At 41.0% G+C, this 14,789-nt stretch overlaps 1 protein-coding gene across 7 annotated transcripts in view; it reads left to right on the top strand.

The window, feature by feature from the left end:
• The window catches only part of NFAT5 (nuclear factor of activated T cells 5), a 106,878-nt gene that overhangs the window by 76,633 nt on the left and 15,456 nt on the right, over positions 1–14,789 (top strand). For 5 of the 7 annotated variants that reach the window (XM_055146564.1, XM_055146562.1, XM_055146566.1 and 2 more), the window contains 4 exons: positions 3,997–4,131; positions 4,256–4,308; positions 10,005–10,137; positions 13,007–13,090. In XM_055146564.1, coding sequence (XP_055002539.1) covers positions 3,997–4,131; positions 4,256–4,308; positions 10,005–10,137; positions 13,007–13,090 — 405 coding nt within the window. The remainder of the gene's footprint in view (positions 1–3,996; positions 4,132–4,255; positions 4,309–10,004; positions 10,138–13,006; positions 13,091–14,789) is intronic. The other 2 variants (XM_055146565.1, XM_055146563.1) reach the window with 1 other exon arrangement.

Raw genomic sequence — 14,789 nt, 5'->3', positions numbered from 1 at the left:
ATCAATAAGAAAGAAAGTTTCTGGAGTCAAATACATTGGAACAAGGCCTGAGTGTTAGTACAGAGGGTAGGTTACTTGCCTTGAACGCCGAGTTCTATCCCCAGCACCCCATTTGGTCCCCCAAGCTCCATGAGCTCTGGATACCACCAGGTACGGCCCCAAAACCAAAAAAGTTAGAACAATAATAACAAAATGAAATCCATTTGGGAAACAGTTTGCAATGCTTGCTCCTTGGGCATTTATAAAATACATCAGAATAGAAAATACTAGAATAAATGCTTTTGCTTATTTTAAATTGCTTGATTCAGTATCTCCCAGATTTACTTGACTTTGGAACCAGTTTAGCTAAATAATACCTACTAAGTTTTCATTGGGAAATCCTGGCTTACAGAAATTGGTAAGCTAATTATTCATTAGATCTAGCTGCTCAAAACTTGTAAGCCCAGGAGCTGGAGTGATAGCATAGTGGGTAGGGCGTTTGTCTTGCACGCAGCCAACCTGGGTTTGATTCCCAGCATCCCATATGGTCCCCTGAGCACCACCAGGAGTAACCCCTGTGCATTGCCGGGTGTGACCCAAAAAAGCAAAAAAAAAAAAAAAAAAAAAAAAAAAAAACACCTTGTAAGCCTCTTTTATTTTAACTGTGGTTAGTTTGTATAACTGAAAACTGCACTTCATTTTTTTTTTATTTTTTTGCTTTTTGGGTCACACCTGGCGATGCCCAGGGGTTACTCCTGGTTCTGCACTCAGGAATCTCCCCTGGCTGTGCTCAGGGGACCATATGGGATGCTGGGAATCGAACCCAGGTCAGCCGCGTGCAAGGCAAATGCCCTACCGGCTGTGCTATTGCTCCAGCCCTGCACTTCATTGTTTAATTTAATTTAATTTTATTTTTTTTAAATTTTTATTAAATCACCATGTGGAAAGTTACAAAGTTCTCAGGTTTATATGTCAGTTATACAATATTCAAACACCCATCCCTTCACCAGTGCCCAAATTCCACCACCAGAAACCCCAGTTTACCCCCCGCCCCCACCCCCTACCCCCTACTGTATAACTAATGAATTTCACTTCATTTTTTCTTTACCTTGATTACATTCCATAATTCAACACAAAACTCACTATAGTTGACATACCTCTCTCTCTCTCTTTTTTTTCTCTTTTTCCTTTTCCATTTTTTTTTTTTTTTTTTAATTTTTCCCCCTCATCCCCCTTCCTGCGCCTCATAGTATGGTGTACTCCACGCCACATTGGCCAGCGTGGGGCTTTTGCTTAGCTCATAGTCCAGGGGTGGCTGTTACATTAAGAACCTTCAATATTTCAACAAAAACTTACTGTTATTATTTGGAGTTTCCCCCCCAAGTCTGACCTGTTCAAATGGAACCCTTTCACATTGATGACAATTATAAATGTTAAGTCGCGCGGACGCTGCCGCGTCCGCGCGGTTTTGGATTTCTGTATAAAATCCTGGGAAAATTCTGCCAGAAATTACATATTTCCTCCGTTAGCCGGCGTGGGGCAAAGGCTTAATTCACAGTCTCCATACATGGGTGCAGGCACTTGCTGGAACCCCAATTCCTAAAGCTGTCTCTGGTTCCCGCTTGTTCCACATCCACCGGCTCTGCAGGGGCATGGGCGCCCGGGCCGAAAACCCGGCCGGCCGGAGCCGAGCACGGGCCCGACTAGGGCTGGCTCTGTATCCTGCGGCTGTTTCAAGTTCAAAGCACACATTTTTTTTTTTTTTTTTTCCGCGCCACCAAGTTCGTACCTTCTCAACGGACCCACAAAATGTCGGACTCCACGCCTTCTCCCGGAGGGGAGAGAGACCAAGAAGGAAGGTTCTTTCCTCCGTTAGCCGGCGTGGGGCAAAGGCTTAATTCACAGTCTCCATACATGGGTGCAGGCACTTGCTGGAACCCCAATTCCTAAAGCTGTCTCTGGTTCCCGCTTGTTCCACATCCACCGGCTCTGCAGGGGCATGGGCGCCCGGGCCGAAAACCCGGCCGGCATTGTTTAATTTTAGACTGTACCAATTTAGGAATGATCCTTGGGTATAAAGAATTATTTTGAGGGGTCAGAGCAATAGTACAGCATGTAGGGCACTTGTCTTGTATGCAGCTAACCCAGACTTGATCCTCAGCATCCTATTTGGTCCCCTGAGCACTGCAGGATTAACTCCTGAGTGCAAAGCCAAGAGTAACCCCTGAGCACTTCTGGGTGTGGCCCAAGAACAAAAAAATTGTTAAAAGAATCATTTTGAGGGCCATGGTGTGGCTTAGAGGTAGAATTCCTTGGACGTGCTGAGGGCAAGAAAGATGGGACTGTGGGTAGGACCTTCCATGCAGCCAATGTGGGTTTCACCTTCAACACCTCATACGATTCTCCCAAACCAAGCCAGGAGAGATTCTCAGACTGAGCCAAAACACAGCACTGAATACCAAAAACCCAAAGCAAGTCATTTTAAAAAATTATATTGAATTGGGTTCAGTCTTATTTTCAGGTATTCTTTTGATATGTATCCTCTGAATCTTGTGTCTAGAACCTTAAAGAAAATTTTTTATGAGACTCAGTCACAGAGCACATACTGCGTGTTCACCTTGTCATGTTCTCACTCGGCAGTGTTGTGTTGTAGCCTGATTATGCTTCCCATCCTCACCCCAGCAAGACAGAGAGTATGGCTCTGAGCTCCTCCTCCCACAGCCCCACCTAGTATGATCCCTACTCAATCAACTGCAGTAAAAAAAATATATAGGTCCATAAACAGACAGAATATTTGTTGCATTCTTGAGGCCTTAGTTCCATCCTTCACACCATACATACACTTCTCTATTGATCTCTGTATAGACAAAGATGTAGGTTACCCATGCCGTGCCAGTGGTGCTCCGGGACTCCAGGGCTACTCCCCCCATGGTTCTTGGGGGATCATGTGATATCAGGGATTGAACTAGGATCAGCCACTTGCAAAGCAAACACTTTAACTCCTCTACTATCTCTCTTGTCCTTCAGATTGGATTTTTTTTTTTAAATTGAATCACCATGGGAACAGTTACAAAGTTTTCAGGTTTAAGTCTCAGGCATACAATGATCAAACACCCATCCCTTCACCAGTGTACATGTTCCACCACCAAGAACCCCAGTATACCCCCATTCTACCCCCACCCTGCCTCAGATTGAATTTTTTAATATTAAGATAAAAAGTTGAGGCTTGAGCAAGAGTATAGTGTGGAGGGCATTTGCCTTGCACGCTACTGACCCAGGTTCAATCCCCAGCATCCCATACAGTCTCCCAAGCAGCACCAGGAGTAATTCCTGAGTTCAGAGCCAGGAGTAACCCCTGAGCATTTCTGGGTGTGACCCAAAAAATAAAAAAATAAGAAGTTGAGGGGCTGGAGCGATAACACAGTGGGTAGGGCGTTTGCCTTGCACACGGCTGACCCAAGTTTGATTCCCAGCATCCCATATGGTCCCCTGAGTACCACCAGAAGTATTTCCTGGGTGCATGAGACAGGAGTAACCCCTGTGCATTGCCAGGTGTGACCCAGAAAGCAAAAAAAAAAAAAAAGAAAAAGAAAAAGTTGATCAAATTTATATTTTGGGCATTTTTATGATTTATTAAACTGAGCAAAGATGACATAATAAATTATCTTAGATAATAATTTTATCTCAGAATTTTACTGTACTATTAAAATGTAATATGATCTTTTACATTTTTTCCCTCTTTTCTCTGTTAGTACAAAAATTAAGTTGCAAAATACAGGCCAAGAGCCTGGGGTATAGCTCAGTGGTAGAACTGTATTACCTTGTATAACCAGAAATACAAAATATTAACTCCCCTATCTTCCTCCTTCCAGCCTCTGGAAAAACAAACAAAGTGAATAAATGAAATAAAATTCAAAGATAATAAAGACAACTAGTAGGGCCATAAAAGAGCTGATTATAGATGGGAAATAAATGTTAGTGGCTTTGTTTTTATGTAATGTTAATGTATTCCTACAGCTCAGCCAGCAGGAGTGCCAGAAATCCTAAAGAAAAGCTTGCATAGCTGCTCAGTGAAAGGAGAAGAAGAAGTATTTTTAATTGGCAAAAATTTTCTAAAAGGAACTAAAGTTATTTTTCAAGAGAATGTTTCTGGTAAGTAGTGATAAAACTGGCATACACGTTGTTGTATGTTTCACTTGGTTGCAAATAAATAATCACAGCTAGAAGTAAAATATTTTTCAAAAATTTAGTAAGTCACTGTTTATTTATTTATTAGATGAAAACTCTTGGAAGTCGGAAGCTGAAATCGACATGGAATTATTTCATCAGGTATAATTTAAACCTTTCTGTAGTTTATTTACTCTGAGAAATCATTTTGTTTTGAAATTCTCCTGAATCAGCAGATTAAATTTCCTCTTTATCTGTGTCTGTTGTAAATCATTTAAGTGAAGATTCTTTCTTGAATTTTCTTAACTGACATAAAATTAAGTGTTGATGACTAAATGACACTTGGGGGCGGTGGAGGGGGAGGGGGCGCTGACACCTGCCAGTGATGACTGCTCCTTTCCAGCTCTGTGCTGGGGGTTGCTTCTCCAAGTGTTAGGCAGAAAGGCAATGCCAGCGGTAGAAATTGGGCCTCCTGTGTGCAAAGCATCACTCAACCTTTATACTCTCTCTCCAGCCCAGAAACTTCTCTATTTTTTAAAATGAAACTTTAAATTCCATTGCTAATAAATCAATATTTGCTTGGGTAATTTGGGTTACCTTAATTTGCTCTTTATTTAAAACAAAGGAAAACTTTTGTTTTGTTTTGGGGCAGTGTCCTGTGGCGCTCAGGACAACTTCTAATTTAGTTCTCCGGACCCATATAATGCTGGGGATCAAACTCAGGCCTTTTGTCTACGAAACATGCCCTCTAGTCCTTGAGCTCTCCCCAGCCCAAGGGAACATTGAGTAGCTGCTATGTGCTAGGCAGGTATTTTACATTTGTTGGTATTTGATATGCCAAAAACAGTAACGAGTCTCACAATGGAGATGTTGCTGGTGCCTGCTTGAGCAAATCGATGAACAATGGGACTACAGTGCTACAGTAAATATTTAAATATTTAAAAGAAATTTTTTACAATAAATATTTAAAAGAAAAAGTGTTCAGAAAATGTATTTTTAAAAAAAGAATTGCTGAATATGGTCAGTGAAGGAATATCAGGTTTATACAAGATATTTGAAAAAGCTTCCCTATTAAAAAAATACCCAGGGGAGCCAGAAAGATAGTGATTAAGACACTTACCTTGCACTCAGATCCATATTCAATTCCTGGAGCTCTTATGGTCCCCGAGACACTCCAGGAGTTAGGTCTGAGCTCAAAGCCAAGAGTACTCCCAGTGTGGCCCCAAAACAAAAAATAAATAAATAAAAATTTAAAATGAGGCTGGAGAGATTGTACAGCAGGTAGAACACTTGCTTTGAATATGGCTGACCTGGGCTCTATCCCCAGCATTACTTATGGTTCCCAAGCACCACCAGGAATAATGCCTAAGTGCAGAGCCAGGAGTAATTTCTGAGCATCACCAGGTGTGGCCCCAAAATTAATTAATTTAAAATGCCCAGAAAGTGATATAATAGATAAAAATTTTTAGAGATAATTTGGGAGATTTATCAGTATAAGTGAACAGCAATTGTTATAGCTGTTCACTTATAACTACAAAATTAAACATTTCTGATTATGTAAGAAATTCTGATAAAAACAATACTTTAATATTTGCTTCTAAGTCCCCTGCTCTTGTAACCAAATAAGAAAGGCACATATATGGTCTTTGTATCTCTGTATCTTTTCATTTTAACAAACTTAGATGAGTTCTATGTGACCTTAATTGTGTTTTATATATATCAAATGCTGTAGAGTGGGAGGAAGGGGAGAGGGAGAGAGGGAGAGAGACTAAAAGCAAGTATATGAGAAACTTGGAAGAGGTATATAATTTTATTTATGAGTGACTTGTTTTGTGAAACATGGACTAGGCACTAGTGTATTCAGAAAGAGAAAATTATAAATTGTAACTATCCGCTTTAGTTTTCTTGATTCTTCATGTGGCATATTTTAGAGTGTAAGAGTTAAAAAATAGGGACCAAAGCAATAACCCAGTGTGTAAGGTGCTTTCCTTGCATGTAGCTCACCCGGGTTCAGTTCCCAGTATCCCATATGGTCCCTAAGTGCCAAAGACCGTCCACCACTGTCCTTGTATCTCTTGTAGTTTCCTCTTCCCAACATAGTAGAATTTCTAGATTCAGATTGAGGAAACTTAAAGAAGTAGTAACAAAATGAGCTCTTTTTAGTTTTTGAAAGGGTTCAAATTAGGTTTCTTTAACTGTATTCTCAAAGCAAGTGGAATAGAAGCACGCTGATAAGATACAAATTTGGTTTTTATATACTGATTTCTCATCACTAATTACCAAAGACAATTTTTTTTGTTCAGAAAAATAATTTTAATGTTAGTTTGCCAAATAGCTTTAAGACTAGAATACTATATCTACCCATTACACTATCTCCTTAACTCTAGATAGGATGGCTTTGTGATATAATTGTTGAGTTTAAAAAGTGAAAATGAGGGGCCGGAGCGATAGCACAGCGGGTAGGGCATTTGCCTTGCATGCGGCCGACCCGGGTTCGATCCCTGGCATCCCATATGGTCCCCCAAGCACTGCCAGGAGCAATTCCTGAGTGCAAAGCCAGGAGTAACCCCTGAGCATCGCTGGGTGTGACCCAAAAAGCAAAAATAAATACATACATACATGCATGCATCAATATAAAAAGTGAAAATGAGGGTAGACAAGATTCAAGACATTTGTAAGTTGGATTGATAGAGATGTGTTTTTGGAGAACAATGTATTTATGTCTCTCCCATTTTTGCCCCCCAACAAATGTTTCTCACCTGATTTTAAAAGCATAGCTTGTCTTAAGATATCTGACTATATACAGAGGTTGGAAAGTACAATGTGTAGGGTGCTTGCCTTGAACGTGGCCAACCTCAGTTCAATCCTGGGCACCCCATATTGTCCCCAAGCCCTTACCAGGAGTGATTTCTAAGTACAGAGCCCGGGGAAAGCCGCCAAGTGTGTTCCCCTACTCTCCAAAAAAGAAAATTAGTTAACTAACTTAGGAGACATTATTATGCCATAAAACAGAAATATTTATAATGTAACTGTTTCTAAATTTTTTTTTTTTTTTTTTTTTTTTTTTTTTGCTTTTTGGGTCACACCTGGCGATGCACAGGGGTTACTCCTGGCTCTGCACTCAGGAATTACCCTTGGCCGTGCTCAGGGGACCATATGGGATGCTGGGATTTGAACCCAGGTCGGCCGCGTGCAAGGCAAACGCCCTACCCGCTGTGCTATCTCTCCAGCTCCTCTAAAAATGTTTTAAGAGGCTTGAGAAATAAATTGAAGGGATAGAAATTGAGATCTTGAATTTTGGCCCATTTGTCACATAGTCTGTTCATGTGAGTCAACCAAGTATTGTCTAGCAAAATAAAAATTGTCATCAAATTTACCTCACCCTCAAAAAAAAAAAAGAAGTACAGTGGGTAAGCCATTTTCCTTGTACACAGCCAACCCAGGTTTGATCCCTGGCATCCCATATGATCCCCAAGCACCACCAGGAGTGATTCCTGAGTTCCTGAGTGTAGTGCTAGGAGCATAGCTGGATGTGGCCCCAACACAGTTTACCTTAGCTTCAGCCGTCAGCAGTTGCATCAGCCACCTGCAAATCATGTCCTAAAACATAATCATTTCCCCTTGGTATTTCTTCCCATTGGAGCTGGAGCAATAGCACAGTGGGTAGGGCATTTGCCTTGCATGCAGCCGACCAGGGTTCGATTCCTCCATCCCTCTCGGAGAGCCCAGTAAGTTACGAAGAGTATCTTGCCCGCACCGCAGAGCATGGCAAGCTACCTGTGACATATTCAGTATGCCAAAAACAGTAACAAGTCTCACAATGGAGATGTTACTGGTGCCTGCTCAGGCAAATAGATGAACAACGGGATGACAGTAACAGTGATTTCTTCCTATTACCATAGTACATTAAGGAAGAGGAGAAAATGTCAGATATGGTTCAAATTAGCTTCTAGGTACAAAACAGTGGGTAGAGCACTTGCTTACAAAACAATACAAAATTAGATCATCCCCAAAAGGTTGTAGTACCTTTGATGAAGTTACAGTGAAACATTTATAAACTGTTTCCCTTTCTTTTCCATTTTGGGATCTACATAGCAGGCCTGGAGACCATTATATTTGGCCTGACAGCTGTTCAGACCCATGCCCAGTGATGCAGTATTACTTGGTGCTGTGGTCTTCCAGAGCCATCCTAGCAATGCTAGGGGACCAACCGCGCCACACCAGTGGTGTTCAGGGGTCCATGTGGAACCAGGGATCAAACTCAAACCTTGCTCATTCTCGGCAAGTGCTCCATGCATGCTCCAATCATTTTCCCTATGTTCTTGGCCCCTCCCTTTCCATTTTTTGCCACTGTTCTAGAAAAATTGATCCTTCTGCCTCTTTCATGTCAAAAATAGATTCAGATAAGCTGAATTCTATTTTACTATAAATGAAAGTTAAGAAAGCAGTGAACTGTATTGAAATACATTTCCCTATTAAGGTTGTGGACTGGAACAATAGCACATGGTAGGGCATTTGCCTTACATGCGGCGACCCAGGTTCTATTACTCTATCCCTCTTGGAGAGCCCGATAAGCTACCCAGAGTATCCCGTCTGCATGGCAGAGCCCGGCAAGCTATCCGTGGCGTATCCGATATGCCAAAAACAGTAACAAGTTTCACAATGGAGATGTTACTGGTGCCTGCTTGAGCAAATCGATGAACAAAGGGATGACAGTGCTACAGTACTATTAAGGTTATACAAAACATGTAGTAACTGATAACATGCTTGGTGTTTTTTCCCCCTCAGAATTTTTTATTTGAGGGTCAGAGAGATCATTCAAGTGGTGTTACACATGCCTGGTATGGTTGAGGCTGTGAATTTGATCCCTTATTCCCTATCATAGCCAAGGTGTGGCTTCTATTTTTTAAATTTATTTTCGCATTCCACACACATATTTGAGTGTATTTTGTTTTTGGTGTTTTTTTTTCTTTTTGGGTCCCACCCGGCGATGCACAGGGGTTACTCCTGGCTCTGCACTCAGGAATTACCCCTGGCGGTGCTCAGGGGACCATATGGGATGCTGGGAATCGAACCCGGGTTGGCTGCGTGCAAGGCAAACACCCTACCCACTGTGCTATTGCTCCAGCCCCAATTTTTGAGTGTATTTTGTGTAAGTGCTTATTGGAAGGGGAGATAGAGTGAAGAATAAATAATCTTAAATTTTCATGGAGCATTCATTCTTGTGGTTGGAGAGTGACAAAGAAAGGTAAGAAAACACAGTAATTTCAAGTGGTAATAAGTGCTCTTGGAGAAGTAAATATATGTGACCATTTACAGAGGGGTGCTGCTTTAAAGAGGATGGATGATCAGAAAGTGCTTCGCTGAGGTGACATTTGAGTAAGGCCTGAAAATAGGTACAAACCTAGTTCTGTGAAAGGGGGAAGAAAGAATGGGAAAGCAAAGCAAGTAGAAAGGCAGCGACCTCATGAGGAATGGGGATGAGATGAATTTGACAGGAGAAAGAACAACTTGTAAAAATTTTAATTTTACCTTATGGGCAATTTTCTTGGGGGAAAGAAGAGTGCCACAGCTAGCAGTGCTTAGAGGTCACTCTTGTCAGTGCTCAGGGAACCATATGCAGTGCCAGGGATTCAAATTGGGGTCAGCTGCATGCAAGGCCGTACTGTCTCTCTGGCCCCTTTCAAAGCAATCTTAAGATTGTTGTCCCTAGGCCTGTGAATCTGAACCTTTAAAATACTTTGATTTTCTCTTCATACTTTTCCAACCTTACAGTTTACAGGAAGTATACTTAATTATAATTATTTTTAAAATTTAAATATTGCTTGTTTTCTGACTCATAGTTTTCTTTAAATTAGAATCATCTGATTGTGAAGGTTCCTCCATATCATGACCAACATATAACTTTACCTGTATCGGTGGGAATATATGTAGTGACCAATGCTGGAAGATCTCATGATGTTCAGCCATTTACTTACACTCCAGACCCAGGTATGTTAAAAGAAAAATATCTGAACTAAACATGTACTTTCTAGTTCTTTAGAAAGGTATGAAGAAGACCAGCCGAACAAAACATTTCTCTTCTAAAATGAACAAGTTAGGTTGAATTGGGTTTGGTTGTCATTTCTCTTTTTTTGGAAATGGCATATTTCCTGAGAAGATGACCACTGAACACTGCGTTTACACATTGTTAGGGAATAATTTCTTTTGCGGCGAGAAAGACTTTTTGAGCCAAACCTGGTGGTCTTCAAGGGCTCTTCCTGGCTCTATGCTCATGAGTGACTCCTGGCTGTGCTCAGGGGACCATATCAATCCTGGGTCAGCTACATGCAAGTCAAGCACTTTCCCCTTTGTACTGTATCTTTGGCCCCTAAAGAAATAATTCTTCTGTGCTTAGTAATAAAAGAAAATCTAGAAAACTCTAAGTTTTATAAGTTTTGTTATTTCATAAATTATTTTATAAGTTATTTTGTAATAGGAATTGCCATTCACTGAATATACCTTATAAGGTGAAAGTGACAATTTAGAAAACTGCTGATCATTTATTCTAACTTACTTATAGGACGGATTTTTGGAGATGTAAACTTGGGGTGATAAGTGATATAATGACATGGAGCTATTGCCTACAATCTTTTCTAATTTATGTGATAAAAATACCAGAGACTTGGGGCCGATAGATGGCTTAAAGGACTAGAACATACGCTTTGCGTGTGAAAGGCTCATGTTCCATCTCTGGCACCACAGTATCCTGCCAGAAGTGGCCCCTCCCCTCCAAGCACATAGCTGGGAGTAACCCCTGGCCTCACAGGTGTGGCATTTCCTGGCAAAAGTAGAGAGACCATTCTGGATAAGGAATTTCTTCAGTTCTTGATTTTTTTTTTTTTTTTTTTTTTTTTTGCTTTCTGGGTCACACCCAGCGATGCTCAGGGGTTACTCCTGGCTCTGCACTCAAGAATTACTCCTGGCGGTGCTCGGGGGACCATATGGGATGCCGGGGACCGAACCCGGGTCGGCCGCATGCAAGGCAAACGCCCTACCCGCTGTGCTATCGCTCCGGCCCCCAGTTCTTGATTTCTGCCTTGCTTCCATTGGTTCAGTTCATTCCTGTCTGAGGCATACTTTCAGAATGAACCAGTCTTCTATATCTGTAAGTTTACTAACCCCGTGTAGTACAAGGTGGAAAAAAAAAAAAAAGCATCAGGGAAAGATGGCAGTTTTCCATGGGCTATGTGCCAGTATAGTCCCCAGACCTGTGTACGATACCAGCACCACATATAGTCCCCTGAGCCTGCAAGAGGATCCCTGAGCACTGCCAGGTGTGGTCCAAAACCATACCTGGGTTGTTTCCAGATCTTGGGTATCATAAATAGTGCCACAGTGAATATTGATAATTCACATGTCTTTCCAGATTCATGTTTTTGTGTTCTTGGAACAGATGCCAAGATCAAAGTTACTAGGTCAGATGGAAGTTAATATTTTGAGATGTCTGCAAGCCATTTTCCAAAGCGGATTTCCACCAGCAGTGAACAGGAGTTCCTTTTTCACTACATGTCCATGAGCACTTACTGTTTCCCGTCTTTTTAAAAAGACCAGAATATAGGACTTTCTTGCTGGTGTGAGGTGTCTCAGTCCTTTAGATTTGCATTTCCATGGTAATTGGTGATGAACATTTTTATGTGTACCTGTTGGCCATCTTTATGTCTTCTTTAAAGAAATGTCTGATATGATTATCTCTTCTCTCCATTTTTATGGGATTGTTTTTGTTGTTGAGCTTTGCGAGTGCTTTATGTGTTTTGGATGTTAGCCCCTTGTGTGATTATGTTGTACAGATTGTTCCTCCCAATCAATAAGGATTAATCATTTCTTGGTGATAAATGTTGATTATTAGAAATCTCCCTTTAAAACAGATAAACTTTTAAGCCTTCTGCTTTAAATATTTCATAAATAAGGCTACATTTGATCACATTTAGATAATTGTTAGCATAATTTTTTTTTTTTTTTTGCTTTTGCTTTTTAGCTCACACCCAGCGATGCTCAGGGGTTACTCCTGCCTCTGCACTCAGGAATTACTCCTGGTAGTGCTGAGGGGACCATTCTGGATGCCGGGGATCAAACCTGGGTTGGGCGCATACAAGGCAAACTCCCTACCCACTGTACTATTGCTCTGGCCCATAAGTTCATCTTTTAAAAATTGTTTTCCTTTTGAGACCAGAGAGAGTTACAGTGGATAGGGTGCTCCGGGTTTACTCCTAGCTTTGTGATAGGGATCTCCTGGCAGGACTCAGGGCACCATATGTGGTGCTGAGGGTTGAACCAGGTCATCCACATGCAAGGCAAATGCCCTACGAGGTGTGCTACTGCTCTGGCCCCCAAGCATGACCCTCTTCTTTTCCATTCCTGGTTCTATCAGGTACCTGGTTTGGTGAATTTTATAGCATATGGTTAAGAATTCATCTTAGCCTTATGGTTAAGAATCTTAGCATATGGTTAAGAATGGTTAAGAGTTCATCTTAGCCTTGGTGCTGGAGATAATACAGAAGATAGGGTGCTTGCCTTGGGCACAAAAACTAATAAAAATAGAGGTCAGGGGGATAGCATTGCAGTTAGGGCCCAGGTTTAATCCCAGGCATCTCATATGGTCCCTTGAGCTCTCCCAGGAGTGATCCCTGAATACAGTCAGGAGTGAACCCTGAGCACCTGCCAGACTCGGTGGCAGGCACCCAACCCCCTGCGCCCCCCCAAAAAAGTTTTTAAAATATCTTAGCATTTCTATTAAATAATTTAATGTTTTATGAAAAAGTATACCAGTTAAAAAATTTTTAAGATGAACAAACTTTAATTACTTTTTTTTTTTTAATAGCAGCAGCTGGTGCTTTGAATGTAAATGTGAAGAAGGAAATTTCTAGTCCTGCAAGGCCTTGCTCTTTTGAAGAGGCCATGAAAGGTACTAAGTTGATTCTTCTCCAAAACAGTAAATAAATGGTTCTTTATATTTCTTACAAGTCTTAACTATTTTGTTTTATGTACTTGGAATAATTTGCAAGGTATCTTTCATATTATAATATAAATACTTGTTTAACTCAAATGCAGACTTAGTTCCCAACTTGGTATTTCCCTCATTCTCTGTTAAAATCTTTAAAGTATATGTAAATAATGTATATAAAATAGATTCTTGATGCAATAAGATTAGTGCTCAACACTGAAACCAAAGAGACTAAATTATTGTATGAAGATGTCAGTTACTTAATGATACACTTTTTACTTGAATGTTTCTGCCCTAAAATTCATAAGTTAAAAATCAAATTTAAAATTTAAGGGACTGGGGAAATAGTACCTGGGTGAGAGGCATGCAAAGCACTGTTAGGTACAGCCTTTGGTGGTCCCTTGCACCTTAAGGCCCGAGCAGCACCACTTTTTCAGGCCCTAGCAGTCAACCAGCCAGGAGTTGTTGAGAGTGGTTTTGGGGCCCCAAAGCACTGCTTGGGAGACCCCCATACTTCCCCTCCCCAGATTAAAAAGTACTTGTTCTTAAGAGGCATAATATGCTTTGTTTTGTTTGTGGGCTGGGGGTTGGAAAGGCGGGTGCTTGAGCCACAGCAGGCAGGGTTAGGGTTCACTCCTGGCTCTCTGCTCAGGGGTCACTCCTGGTGGTGCTCGTGGGACCATATGAGGTGCCAGGGATTGAACCTAGGTCTACTGTGTGCAAGGGTAGTGCCCTACCTGCCGTACTATCTCGCCAGTCCCATGGCGTATGTTTTAATAAATTTTATCAAACAACTATAACTTTTTTCTATTGTCAGTAGTAAAATTCTGCATTCTTGTTTTTTTGTTGTTTTTGTGTGTGTGTGTATGTGTGAAGGAAGGTAGTTTTTATTGAATGAAACATGCTTAGAAAGATGTGAGAGGAGAGAAAAAGGGGAAATATGTGTTCAAGGGAGAAGACAGGCTTCTCCAAAGTGGAAATAAGCAAGCAAAGAAACAGAGACAAGCAAGCAAGATACATGTTCAAGGGAGAACGCGGGCTTGAAGAGCAGGCACCGAATGGCTTTCAGGAGGGAATTCTGCATTCTTATGTATGTGTTCAGTATACTATAAATTCTAACCATGAACACTTTGCAGAGTAGATTGTTAGAAACTGTGCAATTAATTAAGCTTCCAAGATTATCTGATTCAGCTGCAGGAAAATTTACAAATCCTAGCTCCGGGTAGCCATTGCTAATGTTGAACATATGTTAAGTGGTAGATAATATGCCAAACTACTTACTGATACTATCTCATTTAATCTTCCAAGTTTTATGTGGTAGACCATTTTTATTCACATTTTATAGATGAGGAACCAAGGTTCCAGAAGGATTAAATCATTTATCCAAGGTCACTTTTCTAGGATTGAAAAATGATAGTTTGTGCTTTGAATTTTTGAGCCACACCTTCTGTGCTTAGGGCTTACTCCCTGGTGGGGTCAGGGGACCATCTGAGGAGCTTGGGATCAAATCTGGATTTGCCTCATGCAAGGAAAGAGCCCTACCTGCTCTACATCTGTTCAGCTTCTCAAAAAAAATTTTTTAATCAGAATGCTTAGAAAATATCTTTTCTACTGATATATACCATTAAATACCTGCTTGGCATCTGAAATTTCTCTCAGT

This window comes from Sorex araneus, chromosome 8, assembly GCF_027595985.1.
Source record: "Sorex araneus isolate mSorAra2 chromosome 8, mSorAra2.pri, whole genome shotgun sequence".
Classification (NCBI taxonomy): domain Eukaryota; kingdom Metazoa; phylum Chordata; class Mammalia; order Eulipotyphla; family Soricidae; genus Sorex; species Sorex araneus.
This window is presented reverse-complemented; position numbering and strand designations above follow the sequence as displayed.